A 19,571-nucleotide genomic window follows, 5' to 3' on the forward strand; every position below is an offset into this window, starting at 1 on the left:
GCCGGAAAGACAAAGACAAATACCATATGATATCACTTATAACTGGAATCTAATATCCAGCACAAATGAACATCTCCTCAGAAAACAAAATCATGGACTTGGAGAAGAGACTTGTGGCTGCCTGATGGGAGGGGGAGGGAGTGGGAGGGATCGGGAGCTTGGGCTTATCATGTCCACTGACAAATGAATGGATTAAGAAGATCTGGTACATAAAGCAACAGAATATTACTTAGCCATAAAAAAGAATGAAACAATGCCAATTGCAGCAACATGGATGCAACTAGAGATTCTCAAGTGAAGAAAGTCAGAAGGAGAAGGAAAAGTACCATATGATATCACTTACATGTGGAATCTAAAATATGGCATCAATGAACCTACCTACAGAATAAAAACAGACTCACAGATATGGAGAACAGACTTGTTGCCAAGGTGGAGTTGGGGAGGAAGTGGGATAGATTGGGAGTTTGGAGTTAGTAAATGCAAACTATTACATTTAGAATGGATAAGAAATGAGGTCCTCCTGTACAGCACAGGAAACTATATCTAATCTCCTGGGATAAAACATGACAGAAAATAATACAAAAAAAGAATGTATATAGATGTATGACTGAGTCACTTTGCCATTCAGCAGAAATGGGCACGACATTGTAAATCAACTATACTTTAATTTAAAAAACTTTAAATGAGTTCCCTTGTGCCTCAGTGGGTAAGGACCGGACATTGTCATTGCTGTAGCTGTGGTTATAGTTATGGCATGGGTTCGATCCCTGGCCAGGAAATTTCTGCATGCTACGGATGTGGGGAAAAAATTAAGAAATGAAAGTAGGGGTAATAAATGGTCTAGGTCTGCCAGAAATAGTGGGTTCCTATGAATAACTGGACAAGGCACACCAATACAACTCAGCCTCAATGTGTAATCACTAGACCACTAAGATAATCATTATACCATTTATTTTTGTTTTGTTTTTTGCTTTTTTTAGTTTTTTTGGAGTAGAGGTGACTTACAATGTTATGTTAATTGTAGATATACAGCAAAGTCAATCAGTTATTCACAGGCATATATCCATTCTTTCTCAGATTTCTTTCCCATATAAGTTATTATAGAATACTGAGTATATTTCTCTGTGTCATACAGTACATCCTTATAGGTTATCTGTATTATATAGTAGCATGTACATATTAATCCCAAACTCCTAATTTATCCCTCCCCACTACATTTCCCCTTTGGTAAATGCAAGTTTGATTTTGAAATCTGCGAGTTTGTTTCTGTCTTATAAATAACTTCTGTACTATTTAAATTATTTAACAATTTTCTACTTTGAGTTAATCTTTCTAACATAATTGGACACCATATTCAGTATTTTTCTCTTTTTCATTATATTTTCTTTATGCATATTTCTTTGAGAAATTTAAGTTATTCGGAAAAGTACAAAAGAGCTCTCCAAGGTAACCATTAATGTCTGGGATTTTTCTTTCCAAACGTTCTATTCTGTCTTGGTTATCTTGGTTTAGCTTTTGGTTTTACAATGCTGTAACTCTTTTGTTTCTGTTTTCACTTAATCACTTGTAAGGAATTTAAATATCATTTTTGTTTCTGTTTTCACTTAATCACTTGTAAGTAATTTAAATATCATTTTCGGGTTAGCACAAATTTGTCACAAATGTCATATATGTAGGTTATAAAGGCCCATCAAATGAGGGTAGTATGGTCATATAACATACGGTCATATAACAATTCTCCTATCATTAGCCATGAATGAAAAACTATTTGAAACGATAACCTCCTTTCAAAAACCAAATTGAATTAACCAATATGTAGATATCATGGAAAGCAATGCTTTTAGAAACCACTGAAAGTCTTAAAAATCTTCATTCCCTCGTTCCAAGATTCTGGGAATCCACTTCAGGAAAGTAAAGTCAAACGGGGAAAAAATTTCAGGCACAATGCTATTCAACAGAATGTTTGGTAATTGATTCTTAAAAATTACACTAACATTGCAAGAGCGAGGAAAAACATTTCCTCTTTACTATCCATTTTCTATTCTCCTCCCTCATTTGAAAGCATTAAAGCAGACTGATGATAGCTCTTTAAAAAAGTTTGCTAGTGAAACTTTTTTTTGTGCAATTATGTCAGGACTACTGGGATACCAAAAGTTCACCATAATGATTTTATGCAAGGAATTTCCAAATAGGAGTCAGTTTTAAGAACATACTCCTGGAAAAGAAAAGAAAAGAAAAGAAAAGAAAAGAAAAGAAAAGAAAAGAAAAGAAAAGAAAAGAAAAGAAAAGAAAAGAAAAGAAAAGAAAAGAAAAGAAAAGAAAAGAAAAAAGAAAAAAGAAAAGAAAAGATATTTGACTGGATTCACATTTTCCCTGCCAAAATTGTAACAAATACAGACTTCAGTCATCTGGCACCTCTATCAGAATTATATTCTCAGAGAAAGAATAGATTGATAAGTGCATCTATGGTCAATCAAATTCCAATCTTTTTTTTTTTTTTTTTTTTTTTTTGCCATGCCTGAGGTATGCAGAAGTTCCTGGGCCAGGAATCAATCTAAGCCACAGCAGTGAAAATGCCAAGTCCTTTAACCACTAGGCCACCAGGGGACTCCCAAATTCCAATCTTAATATCAAATAGAAGTATATCCTGACCTACACAACTTCCAACCCTCTTTGAAATGTATGCAAAGTAGGATGCAGCTTGAATTGGATGAGAGTCCTCCTTTCCATAGCCAATAGATATGTAAGCATTTTATTATGCCACTTGATTTGTCTTACCATAGTAAACTGGTATTTTCATAGAAAGCAACAAAACCTGTTGCCAAATTACTATCAGAGAGAAATGGCCAGTCCTCTACCAGATACACAGCTACTGTATGAAAGCATTAAGTAGAGACACATTCATTAGATCAGTTTTTTTCCCCCTCTGGGAATATTTTTAAGCTAGGTAAAAATACCTTGAAGATGAAGAGGAATTTTCAAAATTCTGCTCATTTACTTATTTATGATAAAGAAGTACAACATCTACTAACATCTACTCTTTAAATTTTTTCAAATTAAAATCATTTTATTCTTACTCTACGGTACACTACTCAGATCTTGAGCCAATCTCAAAATCCTTTCTTGGCAACTATTGACCCTAATGGTGACCCCCTTCCTCAGCAAATGGAAGAGGAATGACTTTCATATGGACAGAAATAAAAGGCAAACTCTTCTGCATTTAATTTGGTTGTTTGTATATCTAAAACCTAAACAATACAACACTAATTGCAATACACTTCTACAAAGGTCTCATCTCCAAGTCTCACCAAACTGTTTAGTTTTGCATTGTCTGCTATTTAATTACAATCCTACATACAATTGAAATAGCAGTGGCATGCTCCAATGGTACCAGAGAGAGATGGTCTGAAAGGCCATGCTATTCATATACCTGTAGACAAGCACCATCAGCAGCATCTAGAAACATGTCCATAAATTTAGATCTTGGAACCCACCTCAGATCCACTGATTGAGAATATTTTACAAAGATTTCCCACATGATTCATCTGAATACTAAAACTTGGAAACACTTTACTGGGTGGGTGGTTCTCTTCTTCAACTGCACAATAGAGTCATCTGGAGAGCTTTATTTTTAAAAGGTGCCTTATTTCTCCTCCTTAACTTTGGGAGGACAATAAACATGTATTAAAAAAAGGAGGGGATACAAAGTCAGAAAATGCAGATTTGAATAGAAGCTTGTTCACTTACTGTGTTTTAAAATACCTTTATCTCTAGGAACTTTATTTTCCTCAGATGATTGTATGATGATAAAATAAATAATATGTGTGAGCATATTCGTAAATTGTCAAAGCCTAGTCCAATATTATTGTTAGTGACTGGTATGGTATAAAGTCAAATAAATAGATTAAGAGATTAAGCATGCTATTTTCAAAATAATGATACTCAAAACAGGTCTGTCTTCAACTGAATTGGAAATAATCAATGTTTGCTAAAAAGCAAAGGGCTCGTCCCTGACTCAGAACTTCTACACCACAATCTCCAAAAATTGAACGCAGAAGTTTGTATTTTTAAGAAACGACCAAGGTAATTATTGTGTGTCCTTTATCTCCTGCCTTATGAGCTAGAAGAGGAATTTCAAAAGCTAAACTCACAGCTGTTAACCTACTCCAGCCAGTGCTGACATACTTGTTGCCCCTCCCCCAATGACATCTTCCTTCTTATGCTAATACTCTAGAGACTCATGAAACTCACATGTAGTTTTTCTCTTCTGAATTACTCTAGGTACGATAAAGTAAAATGGAAAGGACCAATTGGACAGAGATTGAGTTCATTTTACAGGGACTTTCTGAGTACCCAAGAGCTGAAAAATTCCTTTTTGTGATATGCTTAGTGATGTACCTGGTAATCCTCCTGGGGAATAGCACCTTGATCATCCTCACTCTCCTGGATGCCCGCCTTCACACCCCTATGTACTTCTTCCTTGGTAATCTTTCCTTCCTAGACATTTGGTACACATCCTCCTTTATCCCCTCAATGCTAATACACTTCCTTTCAGAGAAAAAATCCATCTCCTTCACTAGATGTGTTGTTCAGATGTCTGTCTCTTACACTATGGGGTCCACAGAGTGTGTGCTCCTAGCAGTGATGGCATATGACCGTTATGTAGCCATCTGCATCCCTTTGAGGTACCCCATCATCATGAGCAAGGCACTATGTATTCAGATGGCAGCTCTCTCCTGGGGACTTGGCTTTCTCAATTCATTGACAGAAACAATTCTTGCAGTACGACTGCCCTTCTGTGGAAAAAATGTCATTAATCATTTTGTTTGTGAAATACTGGCCTTTGTCAAGCTGGCTTGCACAGATATTTCCTTGAATGAGATTACTATAATGTTGGGCAATGTCCTATTTTTGTTTTCTCCATTACTGTTGATTTGTGTCTCTTACATTTTTATCCTTTCTACTGTACTAAGAATCAACTCAGCGGAAGGAAGAAAAAAGGCTTTTTCCACCTGCTCAGCCCACGTAACAGTCGTGACTGTGTTTTATGGAACAATCCTCTTCATGTATATGAAACCAAAGTCTAAAGACTCTGCTTTTGACAAACTGATTGCCCTTTTCTATGGAGTAGTCACACCCATGCTCAATCCTATCATCTATAGCCTGAGGAATACGGAGGTGCATGGAGCTATGAGAAAACTGATGACTAGGCTGGTTTGGGAGGAAAGGATGAGGAATTTACATCTTTGAGTTGATGCACAAAATAAGTTCATATGGGAAGCAAGGTTTTTCATATAAACAAAAGAAATACAGGCTACATGTAGAATCACAGAATTTAGGAGTTGGAAAGAAATTGCAAGGTAATAAGTAAACTTTACCTTTTATGAAATTAAGATAAAATATAGAGACAACTAGTCTAAGAAATAACAACAAACTTTTAGAAATAAGAAAACAATTGATACTATCTTTTACCAAGAAAAGCCAGTGCACATGTCTATTTAACAAGTAAAACAAATGTTTTCACTCCCCTTTTAGGGGAGAACTATTTTTCTTCATGTTTTTGTGCTCATTATTTTGTTTTACTCAAGGGAATTAATCTGGCCCCAACCTAATTTTCCAGGTACATGGGATTCCTTCTTTCCCTCCCTGGGTTCCCCCCATGCCCTTTGCACATACTGTGCTCTATTCACTATATAGTTATATAATTATATCATGTTCTTTTTCACCTAAAATAGCACATGCCATTTCATCCCCATTATCACCTTTCTCCCGTGGCGGCACTGCAGCCACCTCATTAAAGACAATTTAAGTGTTGTATCTTCCTGAAAATCCTTCCAAACTTTACCCACATTATTTGGGTAAATTATTGCAAAGCAGTATTTACAATAGCCAAGATATAGGTGCCATCTAAGTGTCCATGGACAGATGAATGGATAAAGAAAATGTGCTCTGTGTGTGTGTGTGTGTGTGTGTGTGTGTAAATGATGTAACATTACTCACCCATAAAAATGAATGAAATAATGCTATTTGTAGCAACATGGATGGACCTAGAGTTTATCTTTGTACTGAGTGAAGTCAGTCAGATAGCAAAAGACAAACATTATATGATAACATTTATATATGGAATATAAAATAATGGGGGGGGGGGGAGGAGTTCCCACTGTGGTACAATGGGATCAGAAGGGTCTCTGAAGGCTGAAACTCAATCCCTGGCCCAGCACAGTGGGTGAAGGATCCAGCATTGCTAAAGCTACAGGGTAGGTCACAACTACAGCCTGGTCTGGAAACGCCATGTGCAATGGGGCAGTCATAATGAAAAAAAAGCATAAAATAATAATTATTATTATTATAAAAGTGAACCTATCTACAAAACAGAAATGGACTCACATGGAAAACAAACATGCTTACTAAAGGGGAAGGGGGTAGAGGAGGGAAAACTTGGGAACTCGAGATAAAAAGAGCAACATAAAAAAACATATAAACAGAAAAAGGAATTAGATTCAATATAATGTACATACCTAAATGGAAATAACTATATGGAAAAGATTCTGAAAAAGAATGTACATATACATGAACATATGTATCACTAAAGCACTTTGCTATACACCTGAAAAACTTTAAATCAGCTACATTTCCATTTAAAATTTTTAAAAAGAAATCAAAATAACACTAGGACAATAATAAAGTTGTATTTACATCCCATAAGACAAAAAAAATTAAAAATTGTCATCATAAAACCTATTTGTTTACGATTTCAGGTAAACTTATGTAAGATAAATCAATATTATCTTAGACTTTCAGTGACTGGCCAAGGAAGAGACTTAGAGATTCACACATCACATTTAAAATGATTGGCTACTCCCATTATCCCAATCTTCAGATGTATACTGACCACAAAACATCTCTTAATGTTTAGAGATATTAATTGCTAATAGAGATAAAAAGAGCACAAAGAGAGTTCCTGGCCAGCAATTTATTCACAGCCACTTTTACCTCTTTGTTCCGTAAACTATAAATGATAGGATTCAACATGGGGGTTAACCCACCATATACCAAAGCCATAAATTTGTCTATTTCCTGAGAATCTACAGCAGAGGGCTTCAGGTACATGGAGAGAGCTGTCCCATAGAACAAAACCACCACAGTCAAGTGGGCTGCACACGTTGAAAAGGCTTTGCTTCGACCATCCACTGAGCTGATTCTTACGATGCTGGAGACGATGAACCCATATGAGATACAAACAAGGAGCATCGGCATAGGAAGAAGAAGTACACTGATCACCAGCATGATGAACTCCACCTTGGACGTGTCCACACAAACCAGTTTCAGGACAGCCAGAATCTCACAAGTGAAATGATTGATGATGCTATTTCCACAGAGAGACAGCTGCAATACAGACACCGTTTCCACCAGGGCAGTGAAGCAGCCTGTCACCCAGGAGCCAGCTGCAATCTGCACACAGACCCTCTTGTTCATGATGATGGGGTATCTCAGGGGGTTGCAGATGGCCACATAGCGGTCATACGCCATCAGGGACAGGAGCACACACTCCGTGGAGCCCATGGCAAGAGAGAAGTACATCTGAGCGGCACATCCTGAGAATGAGATGGTGTTTTTCCCTGCAACGAAGTTTGCCAGCATTGGAGTGAGGGCAGAAGAAGTGTACCAGATGTCCAGAAAGGAGAGGTTGCTGAGGAAGAAGTACATGGGTGTGTGTAGGCGCGAATCCAGGACACTAACGGAGATCAGGATAATATTACCCAGCACGGTGGTCAGGTACATCAGCAGGCATAGCACAAATATGATAACCTCAGCGTTGGGGTAGTGAGAAAATCCAAGAAAAATAAAATCAGAAATGACTGTCAAGTTTGTCTTGACCATTTTATTCCTTCTGGTTCCTCTGTAGTAGTGAATAAAAGTATACATTGTTTAAAATTTAAACTCTTCCAATTTTCAAGGGGTTTCTGATAGGGGTACTTTAAGAGGTTTATTATCCTGCCAATACGTTATTAATTAATCATTCATTCAACATTTATTGAATATACTATGAGTCACTGATGATCCACAGTCAAGGTAGACAAGTTCTTCTCTATGGCAACTCACAATAAAATATAGAACTCATTCAAGCAAATAAAAACTACAACATGATAGTCTGCCCCAAAGGTACTAGGCAAACACAGAGCAAAGACCATAACCCATGTCAGGGGTGCTTCTCAGTGAGACATTTTGAGACTTAGTTCAATTTTGAGACTTAGTTCAATTTTGAGACTTAGTTCAATTTTAAAAATGCATTGGATCCAATCAAGTTAAGGACAAGAGGAAGTTTCTGGGCAAAGAAAATTTTTTTCTAAAAGTTACAACAAGAAAAGAATTTGATGCACATCATAAAGATGCAAATTATGTAATGAAACAGATGGAAATGCCATATACTAAGGAATATACATAGAAAATAGATGAGTCCGTTTGCTATTACACTGTCTTCAAAAGGGCATTTCTGAATATGGAATTATCTTGAACCCATACTTTTTTACAAAGATGATTATAGTTTCAAACTTAAGTAATTTAGTATGCAAATAAAATGTTTCACAATATATTTACACTATATCTCACAAGTGATCACATATGGAGGCAACTTTAAAAACCACTGTCCTACAAGACAGATTTCAAATGAAATCAATCACAAATCACACAAACCTCACATTCTCATCATTGCTTACTTCTCTAACCTCATCATCTTCCAACACTCCATCTCCACTCTCTGATATGAAACAACCAGCTGCTGGTTCCTCGTACTTGCCATGCCAATTTGTATTTTTATGTCTTTGATCTACAGTTTATCTCCTTGTAGGACCTTTCCTTTCCAGCTCCAATCTTGTCTTTCTTGAATATTTTATCCGGCTATCTGTACCTTAAGTCTTAGGTCCAGCTTCATTCTTTGCGGAGAGCCGAGGAGATGCAGGAGGCCGAGGAAGGGAACTAGCCTGACCACACAGTTCCGAAGGCAGGGTTCCTAACCGAGGAAAAAAAGCCTACCCGCCGGCACAGTTCCGAGGGCAGGTTTCGAAATAGGGAAAAGGGCTTAGCCAGCGGCACAGTTCCGAGGGCAAGTTCTAAAAATAATGAGGCTCACCTGCTAACCCGACAACAATGGCTACAATAACAAAATGAAGGCTTTGCACAACAGTGCAAGAATAAAAATCGCTTCTTGGAAAAATCAGTCTTTCTTGTTATTTACTTATTATTCATTCTTTCCTGTTATTTGCTTGTTATTCTTTGTAATTTTCCTATGTTGTTTTGTGACTCAATAAAATTGGAACAACAAAAAATTGGAACAGTAATAAAATAATAAGAGCTTCACTTTGGTTGAATTCCCCCTATTCAGATCCAATGTATTTAAAAACAAAGTATTCATTAGTTTGTTACAAGTAAGAATAGGTTTTAGAGTTAGGTAATTGTCCTATGTACAATAGGTTAAGAATAGGTTAGACATAAATGGAAAAACAATAATAATCTTGCTTTTAATGAATTTTGTAAAAAGCTTTTAAGTTTTAGGAAATTAAGTTGCTTTGATATAAAAAATATTTTCTCATACTGTCCCCTGACCATAACACTTTGAAGTTAGTACCCCAAGCTTTAATCTAAAAGACGAATTTTTGTAAATGTCAAATTCTTGTGCTTGTGACCTTTCTAGTTGTTAAAGATTAGCTTAAAACAATAACAGGTGGTGCTTGCTAAGAGTAACCACAAAACGTTTTATACCGAATCTCCTTATTTTCATATAATGTTTTTTCCACATGATGTTTTTTACCCATTATATTTTTACATGATATATTGTATCCGTTATTTTTAATTAAAATCCTTAGAACACAATGTATATCTACTGTACCCTGTAATCTAAAAGTTTAACTTTTAAAAATATGATCTAAGCACTGTAATGTAAGTTACAATTAAGCTGTCTCTATAAACTGCTACTTATGCTAATAAAATTTGTGCATTCCAGCACCCTGAAAGAAGGGACAAAGAGGCTATCTCCGTTTGCATCCACCGACACTGTCCATCCCTGCAAGGACACCTGGGCTGCTGGAGCTGGACTCCGGCAATTCTTTGTACATTCTTCATGTTACTCAAGTATGTCACACTGAACTATAGCCATAGTCCACATCCCTACTGCCCCAGCAGTGGACACTAAGCTTGTCAAGAGCCTATTCTCCACCATATTAGCAAAGAGATAACTCATATTTAAGATGTGATAACACATGGCCTTGAACATAGTAACTTTTTGATACGTATTAAAATAAGTATATTTTCACTGCAGTTCTCTGTGTCAGCATAAAAGCCTAAAGCTTCTCAACGTGTATGCACATCTGCAAACTTATCCGTAATCTTAAAGAAACTAGTCGAATTAAGAAACAAAATGATTAGCTCTTAGCTTTAAATATTTGATGTAGAGGGAAATAAAGGAAAAATAATGACCACTTGTATGCTCAGAAGGGGTGGAAATGCTTTCCAAACAGTCATCCTGTAGGGAATTAGAGCACTGTCCCAAGAGTGCGTGATTTGGGCTCAAAATCCAACTATGCTACTTACTGATATGCAAAATTAAGCACATTACTTGACCTCTTTCAGATTTGGTTTCCTAATCTGTATAAGGAAGACAATAATTCCTGTCATGCACATATCTCAGAGATCTAGATTAACCTGTATAAAATTCTTCCTACCTAACCCCCATTCCATGACCACTCTAACATTTCAGAGAATCACAGTGGGTTTAGGATTTCCTGGTTTTCTTGCTTTCCAGAACCATAATTGCCAGCGTATTGCTCCAATGCTAGCTCACACTGACTCAGATTTTTTCAAATTGGCACCTTTTCCACAATCTATTAAAATTTCAACCCCCTGTCCCTGTGTGAAAAAGAAAGACTTCACTGATTATGACCAGAAAGGAGAGAGTCAGAAACGTATGGACTTTTCTTGCTCTAGCTCTGGTCCGGCTCTTGCTGTTCCCTTTCTCTTAGGCCTTTGGCTGTATGTTCCAGACATTTACCACTGACACATCATAACCAAACATCTCTCAGCTTTAAAATGCCCTCTCTTTCAGAAACAAAACAATGAAACCTCCTTTTCCCACTCACCCCCTCATCCTTACTTGATTGGCGTCTCTGTCAGTCTCACCTACCCCATGTCATTTTATGCAGATACATTTTCTTTCTCGACAATGATTTCTGACTCCTGTGCGAAGATAATTGAATATTTTCCAACAAACTCGTTTTTCTTTTTTTTTCTTTTTCTTTTTTTTTTTTTTGTCTTTTTGTTATTTTAGGGCCACACCCATGGCATATGGAAGCTCCCAGGCTAGGGGTTGAATCAGAGCTGTAGCCACCAGCCTGCACCACAGCCACAGCAAGGTCAGATATGAGCCACATCTGCAACCTACACCAAAGCTCATGGCAATGCCAGATCCTTAACCCACTGAACGAGGCCAGGGGTTGAACCCACATCCAACCTGCATCCTCATGGATACTAGTCGGGTTTGTTAACCACTGAGCCAGGACGGGAACTCCTCCTCCTTGTTTCTAACATCTCTGTCAGAGTGTCACCTACCCCATGTCATTTTATGCAGGTATTTTTTCTCTAAAGTGATTTCTGATCCCAGTGCAAAGATAATTACATATTTTCCAACAAACTCCTCCTTGTTTCTAAATGTCTGCACCAGAATAGACTTGGAGAACTTCCGATCCAACATTTCTCAGTTGAAAGCTGGGAAATGTTTGGTTAGGATTTCTCTGCAGTAAATGTCTGGAAGATATAGCCAAACTTTTATGCCATATTCAGGACTCATTGCTTCAACTCAATATTTTCCCTACCAGCTTGTACTTCCTTTTAAGGTAGATATCTGTATTCTGGTTTCCGGGCCTGGCTGAGACCCATTAATGGATTGTGTAGATCTAAGATTACAGACAGAGATGCATATTGTCTACTCCCACTTACCTCAGCACATGTGAGGAGCATCTTCCCTTTTGGTCAACGTGTGATTCAATACTGAGAGTCAAAGGAGAGCCTCAACATGGTCTTTCTTATATGTCTGGTACAGTGCTCAAAAGAGTAAAAGACTCTGAATTTTTTAAGTTTTGATAATATGTTGTGAAAAGTGTTTTAATGTGGGTTGTGCAGAGGTATTTTCTCTCAGAAGATTGCAATGAAAAAGGACATGGATGTTCTTGGTTTGCAAGATACCAACCTGAATCTTGCCTCACTCACAAAATCTTGACATACATAGTTCCTGTTACTTCAAAAAAAAAATAATAATTTCTTCAAAGAAACCGTGATATAGAAATTTTTATGCCAAAATCACCCCCTATGATCCTCTTTAAAAATCTTCCAAAGGGTAATCCCTGGAACTAAGACTTCTAAAGTCTTCTGTTGCTTTTAGGGACCTTCCAACTCCCTTAACAATTTAGGGTTGAGATTCTGAAACATAAACGAGTTAAGAAAGTTTCCAGCTCTCCAGGGTGTGATTCTTCAAGTTCCATTAACTAATTCGGGACAGGAAAAAAAGTAGGTAAATTTTTAAAAATTATTTCAAGCCATTTGGCCAAATCAAAGGCCTGACTCTTTTGTTTTCTTTAGCTGTGGCTGTGGCATGCAGAAGTTCCCAGGCCAGGGATCAAACCAGAGCCACAGCAGTAACTTGAGTCACAGTAGTGACAAGGCCAGACACTTATGCCACTATCCCACCAGGGAACTCCATAAATGGCCTGACTCTTGAGCAGCATTTGTGCAAGCAGACCCAGAGGAGACTATGTGCCTATCCCATTCCTCTGTAGGTGGCCCTTGAATTATATAGTAAAAAAATCCAATTAATGGATGCCTTCCCAAATAGCCTCTGAGCTTGTAAAGTGACCCATTTCTTTTTAGAAATCTCTCCAGATTTCTCAGTTATCTGAGTAATAGAAGATTAAATACACTTACTGTTTAAATGGCCACAAAGTAGAGAAACAGCATTGATCGATCAGATAATTTATTGCTATTACCATCAAATGCCTCTTGAATAGACTAAGTACCTAGCATAACATTTATAGGGGTTTTTTTTAGGGTTTTTATTTTGGTTTTTTTAGGGCCACACCCAAGGCATATGGAGTTTCCCAAGTTAGGGGCCGAATTGGAGCTGTAGCCACTGGCCTACACCACAGCCACAGCCATGCCAGATCCAAGCCGCATCTGCGATATACACCACAGATCACTGCCAAAGCCAGATCCTTAACACCCTGAGTGAGGCCAGGGATCGAACTTGTGTCCTCATGGACTAATCAGATTTGTTTTCCCTGAGACTTGATGGAAACTCCAACCTTTCTGATTCTATAAAGATTACATAAGAGTCTTTGAAGAAGTGCATTACAGTGAATATTAGACTTAAAGTAAAAGTGGATTGAACCTCAGCTCAAGTATTGATTAGGTAAATGACTGGTGAAAATAAAGGGAAATCTCACTAGACTGGAGTCTAGAAGCCAGAAGAAGCTCTCATGCATGAAAAACTCATGTCCTCACAGATCTTAACAAGCAGATACATATCCTGCATCTCCTGCAGGAAGTGACACTACTTTACTCCTGTCAATAGAAAGAAGAAAGATTTTCTCCTCGCCTGACACTAGATTCTGCCAATGAAAGACTGTCACAACTCAGCCAATGAAAAGCTACTATACTTTGAACCCCCAATTTTCTTCAAAGGGTTTTTTGTTTATAACAACCCTTTCAATTTCCCTTTATCCTCTATAAAAGAGCTTCCTCTGCGTTGCTTTTCTGAATTTGCATGTGGTTTGCCATAGCTGCATACCCTAAAACAAGATTTTCTTGCTGCTTTTATATAAACCCATTTTTCAGCTAAAAATAATTGGTTGTTTTATTGTTTTACGTTAACATGATGTTATGTAGCTGTATATTCATTGCAAAAGGATCCCAAATCTTCAGTCCTTTCTAGGCCCACCACCTCTGATTTTGGCTTTAAACTATGTAGCTTGATTTCGTCACTGGATCACTAGCAAATACAATGCAAGCAGAGACTTGTAAAGCACTAGCACAATTAGGTTAGCTATCATTCTTCCATATCTGTTATTATCATGAGAATAGGTCCAGTTTTGCCATGGAGGATAAAATGCACAGTAAGCAGAATTGAGTTGTCCCAGAACCCACTGCGGAGGCCATCCTACTTGAGCCAGCAATCAGTCAACCACCTACAAGTCAGTGAGCCCAGAAAAATCAACTAGCTAAACCACAGCTGATTTGAGATTCAAGATATCTAGTTGAGATTACCTGGCTCCATTTTCTTAGACTTTAACAAATATGAATTTTTGTATGCTACTGTGAACTTGTGATTATTATGCTGCATCAGTGTAGCAGTGTAAGACCGATGCAGCAATAGATCCTTTTATTACCTGTACAACACTGACTCACCTGGGCCTTCATCCTTCTTAAAAGAATCACAATTTTATTCATTTGTCTATCCTGTTTTTATCCATAGGAAAATATTCTGATTACTTCAAGATTTCTTACTCTCCAGAATGCTTACATTTTTATCTTTCATATTGAGATATACATTCCATTTGGAATTAATTTTTGTATATGCTATGAAGCAAGGGTCAAGATTTTTGGTTTTTTTTTACTATGTGGATACTATTTGACTCAACCTGATTTGTTGAAAAGATTCCTTACCCACTGCACTGCAGGGTCACTTTTGACATAAACTACTTGACTGTACATACATGGCTCTGTTTTGGGCCTCTTGTTCTGTTCCATTAATCTATTTTTCTATCCTTAAGCCAATACAATATTGTCTTATGAACTGTAGCACTATAATAAGTCTTGATTTCTGGTCCCTTAAATATTTTCTTCTATACAGATGGTTTGGCTGGTATTAGCATTCACATGTTTTAGTATCTGTTTATCAATTTTCACAGTGTACCTGTTGGTACTTTGATTGGAATTACTTGAACCTACATGTCAATTTAGAGGAAACTGACATCTTTCTACTACTGAATCTTCTAATCCATTAGAGAGAGATATCTTTCCATTATTTAGGTATTCTTTAATTTCTCTCAATAATATATTATTTTTCTTGCATAAATGTCTTGTACACATTATATTCCAATATAATGACTTTGATGATATTATAAATTGTTGGTACTTTAGATTCCATGTTCTACTTTTTATTATTGGTATATAATGATTTTTGTAGGCTAAATTTGTAGTCAGCAATCTTGTAAAATTACTTTAATTCCAACAGTCTGTAGATCAGTTGGGTTTTCTATATACACAGAGTGCCATTGGTAAAGAATGACAGATTTTTCTTTCTCTTATTTATATGATTTTTCATTACTCATGGTAGTAATTATGAATTCCAGTACAATACTGCATAAAAGTGATGACAGCATGATTTATTATCATCTTTCACTTTGTTTATTATAAATACTGACACATATGATATATAGGTGAGTCTTTATTTACTCTGTTTACTATTAGTTCCAAATGTTCTATGTTATATTTTGTCCCTCTTAATTGTTTTTTTAGGACTAGTTAATTTGTGATCTTTCCTTCATTCATTTTAATTTTACTTTTTTGGGAGGGATAATAGCCTCAGAGATATATCTCTGAGGCTATTATAATATAAAGCTGACATAATATTCTAATATATATAGACACTAGAAAATACTAAAGCTGTAATTCTACTTAACCACTCCTACTTTTTGTTATTGGTATTATAAATTTTAATTCTACATAAAACTTGGAAGCTGACATTATAATTGCTGTTTGTGAAACTTGATATTTATTTAAATTGACCCATATATTCATCAATCCCAATGCTTATTATTCCTTATGCTATCTTAAATCATTTTCGTTCCACTTGTATAGTTATTCCTTTAGGATTTCCTTTAAGGCAAATCTGCTAGAAATGAATGGGGGTGTGGGTGTGTGGGTGTGTGTGTGTGTGTAAGGTGGTTTGGGAAAAGGGTTTTACGATATTTTCATTTTCCTTTCACTTTGACAAATATTTTCACTGAGTATATCATTATTTGTTGACAATTACTGCCTTTCAACATACTAAAAATGCTGTTCTTTATGTTCTTGTACCCACTGTTTCACTTAGTAAGTCACCCCTAAGTTTTGTTGCTACTTCTTTGAGGAAATGCATCTGTTTTTTTCCCTTGAATGCATTTTATATTTACCTTTATTGTTGGTTTCTGAATTTTACAAAGAGATTCTCAAATCAGGTTTTATTTTTACTTACCCTTCTTAACATGCTACATCTCCTTGAGTTTGGTCTTGATATCTTTCATAAATTAGAGAAAATCAATCCATATTAGCCATTTTCTTCTTCTACCCCATTTCATCTTTCTCCGATCCCTTTGAATGCTCAGTTACACATGTTAGACTTTTCCAACATGACCCATGTAGCTCTTACATGCCTTCCTATGTTTTCTGTCCTTGTTCTTCTCCTTGCATCAATCTGAATATTTTCTACTGATCTATCTTCCAGTTTGGGAGCCTTTCTTCAAAGTTGTCTAAGCTATGGTTAATACATCTATTTAGTTCCCCAATCCAGTTGTATTTTTTAGTTCCATAATTTCTACATAATTTTTTAATGTAATGTCTGATTCTCCAGCGAACTCTTTTTATCTTGTTATCTATGTTGAGGGACATGTTAACATTGGTTATTTTACTTTATTTTATTGATTTTTTTTTTTTTGGCTTTTGACCTTTTAGGGCCACACCTGCGGCATATGGAGCTTCCCACGCTAGGAGTCTAATCAGAGATGTTGCTGCCAGCCTACGCCAGAGCCCCAGCAACACCAGATCCAAGCTACGTCTGTGACCTACACCACAGCTAATGGCAACGCTGGATCCTTAACCCACTGAGTGAGGCCAGGGATCAAACCTGCAACCTCATGGCTCCTAGTCGAATTTGTTTCCACTGTGCCACAATGGGAACTCCCCTACATTGGTTACTTTAAAATCTGTGTCTCATAACTCCTACTATGGGTAACCCTGAGAGACTTTGAATTGCCTGTTTTTGTCTCTTGATCTTGTATCTTTTTTCTAAAAAGATATTATTCCAGTATTTTTATTAAATGTCAGATATCACATATGAAAAATGTATACTCTCTCTTGGTTATGTTTTATTTACTCAAAGAGAATTCACTTTAACCTCTGATAGAAACCTAGAGTAGGACAGAATGCCTTATATCAAAGAGAAAACGAGATAAGTTAGAGTTGGATTTCAGATTTTACAGTCTTAGCCAAAATATGGGTCCTCTCATATTTTAGATTTATCTCTCTAAAGTCCAACTGAGGCCCTGGAGGTTATATAAAGGAGTTTCCTCCTTCATGGATCCCAGACTTCAATTCTTGTCTCAGAAGCATTGTGGGACTGCTGAAATCTCTTCTAGCATGTTTAACCCCTTTCTGCTCAAGTTCCAGTCCTCTTATTCCAAACAGTGAATGAGAACAAATGGTTCATATGGGAAAACCAATGATACATGCTGGGATCACATATGCATAACTTCCTTCAGTTCAGGACCTTGGCCCCCCTTTAGTTCAGAATGAGATATCTTGGTAGGTCTAAAACTCAAGTTTTGTCTTCCCAAACCCATAAGATTACCAAAATTTGTCCGTACGTTTCTGCCTCTTAGCAGCATTTCTCTGCCCAGGTTCTAGCCAGCCAACAGGTAACAGTGAAGAATTAGCAAATGCCTCAAGGAAAAAAGAAAAAGGAACACAGAATGTTTGGTTCACTTAGATGACCCTCCCTTCTCTCTAGAACTTTAACTCCTCATATTCTGACCTCTTCAGAAAGCTATCTAATTCATTAAAAAAAAAAAAATTATACTCTGCAGCTTTTCTAGTGGTCGTAGGGCATTATTACACTACTCATATGTTCAATGTTAACCTTTTCTTTTACACTTTTCATCTGTTTCCATAACTAATATGTGAAGACTCCCTGTGAAGACTCCCTATGAAGGCAAGGATGTTCGTTATATTCACCAATGTATCCTGTGTGCCTAGAAGAATGTAAGGAAATATCAGGCACCTGAAAATACACTTGAGTTGAATTGAATATCTTTTGAGGAGCTGATACATAATCTATTGTGAAGAAAAAATGGGTTCCAGCTTACTGTTGTGCAAGTGTCTAGTGCTTTAGAATATATTAGTGTTTTGCATCCTTGTGCTATGCTAATCTGCTTAAAATAGACATTCTGTATTAGGGAGAAATTTTCAGTCCTGGATAGAGTTTTTGCAGAGCACATCAATATCACTATAATGAAGTATTTAGGAGGTGAGAAAAATAGAGTAAAATGAGAGAATTTTATTTGAAAAATGTATTGCTGCCTGAAAATAGCTACAGACTACTTAAAGCTAGGTTTTAGATCTCCTAAAAATTAAGATTCTCTTTGTAACACAAACAAGCAGGTTGCAAAAAACACAAAATATTTCTAGCTCCAAAATTTTACAGAAAATGCAAAGTCATTTTCTTAGTACCAAGTGTAATGAGCTTGGAATTGTGAGATCCTAGGAATCCTAATAAACATATTTCTATTTTACTGAGACAGAAGAGAAAAAAAATAAGTAAAACAAATGGATCATTATCTGATGCCTAATAAGTAAAGCAAATTATAAATTTCAAAGTAAATTGTGGAAAATATAATTATAAGAGAGACCTGATTTGGCCAATAGATCTGTAACATGAGTAAATTCTAAGACAGAATTACTTGTTCCAAGGTTATGAAGCCCAAGACCCTCAATAAAAAGCTTCAAATATTTTAGCACAGACCAAGGTCAACTGTCCTGAAGATTTTATATTCCAAGCAACTTCTGCCTAGGGATCAATTAATGGGTCCTCACACATCATAAAGTTTATTGGAAAACTAATGGTGAAAAAGTATGGCTGAGTAGCATTCCATTTTGTATACATTCCACATCTTCCTTATCCAGTCATCTGTTGATGGACATTTGGGTTGTTTCCATGTCTTGGCTATTGTGAATAGGGCTGCAGAGAATATGCGGGTGCATGTGTCTTTTTTAAGGAAAGTTTTCCTTAGAAAAAAAAATACAGTGACAGTTTTATCTCTTCTCTTCCTATATGGATGCCTTTTATTTCTTTTGTTTGTCTAAGTGCTGTGGCTAGGACTTCCAAAACTATGTTGAAGAGCAGTGATGAGAGTGGGCATCCCTGTCTTGTTCCAGATTTGAGTGAGAAGGCTTTCAGTTTTTCCCCATTGAGTATTATATTTGCTGTGGGGTTATCATAAATGGCTTTGATTACATTCAGGAATGTTCCCTCTATAAAGAACTATAAAAACATTAATCAAGGAAATTGAATAAGATGTAAAGAAATGGAAAGATATTCCATGTTCCTGGATTGGGAAAATCAATATTGTAAAAATGGCCATCCTACCCAAAGCAATCTACAGATTCAATGCAATCCCTATCAAATTACCCATGACATTGTTCACAGAACTAGAACAAACAATCCAAACATTTATATGGAACCACAAAAGACCCAGAATCGCCAAAGCAATCCT

The 19,571-nt window shown here is 36.5% G+C and overlaps 2 protein-coding genes and 1 non-coding gene across 3 annotated transcripts in view; 1 reads left to right on the forward strand and 2 right to left on the reverse strand.

The window, feature by feature from the left end:
- LOC106509227 (uncharacterized) overlaps nucleotides 1-19,571 on the reverse strand; it is a 434,083-nt gene that overhangs the window by 247,525 nt on the left and 166,987 nt on the right. The gene's annotated exons all lie outside the window — the stretch shown is intronic.
- Nucleotides 2,492-6,702, forward strand: LOC100520168 (olfactory receptor 13D1-like). Its single transcript, XM_021075669.2, has one exon. It carries the CDS (start codon nucleotides 4,297-4,299, stop codon nucleotides 5,248-5,250), a length of 954 nt encoding a protein of 317 aa, XP_020931328.2. The 5' UTR covers nucleotides 2,492-4,296; the 3' UTR covers nucleotides 5,251-6,702.
- LOC100153672 (olfactory receptor 13F1-like) lies at nucleotides 6,922-8,040 on the reverse strand. The gene has a single exon (XM_021075673.2). The coding sequence runs from the start codon at nucleotides 7,924-7,926 to the stop codon at nucleotides 6,922-6,924; it is 1,005 nt and encodes a 334-aa protein (XP_020931332.2). The 5' UTR covers nucleotides 7,927-8,040.

Source organism: Sus scrofa, chromosome 1 (assembly GCF_054392235.1).
Source record: "Sus scrofa isolate SSC_HxYL_T2T_F1_AM1 chromosome 1, Sscrofa_HxYL_maternal_Yorkshire_Landrace_v2.0, whole genome shotgun sequence".
In the NCBI taxonomy this organism is placed as follows: Eukaryota; Metazoa; Chordata; class Mammalia; order Artiodactyla; family Suidae; genus Sus; species Sus scrofa.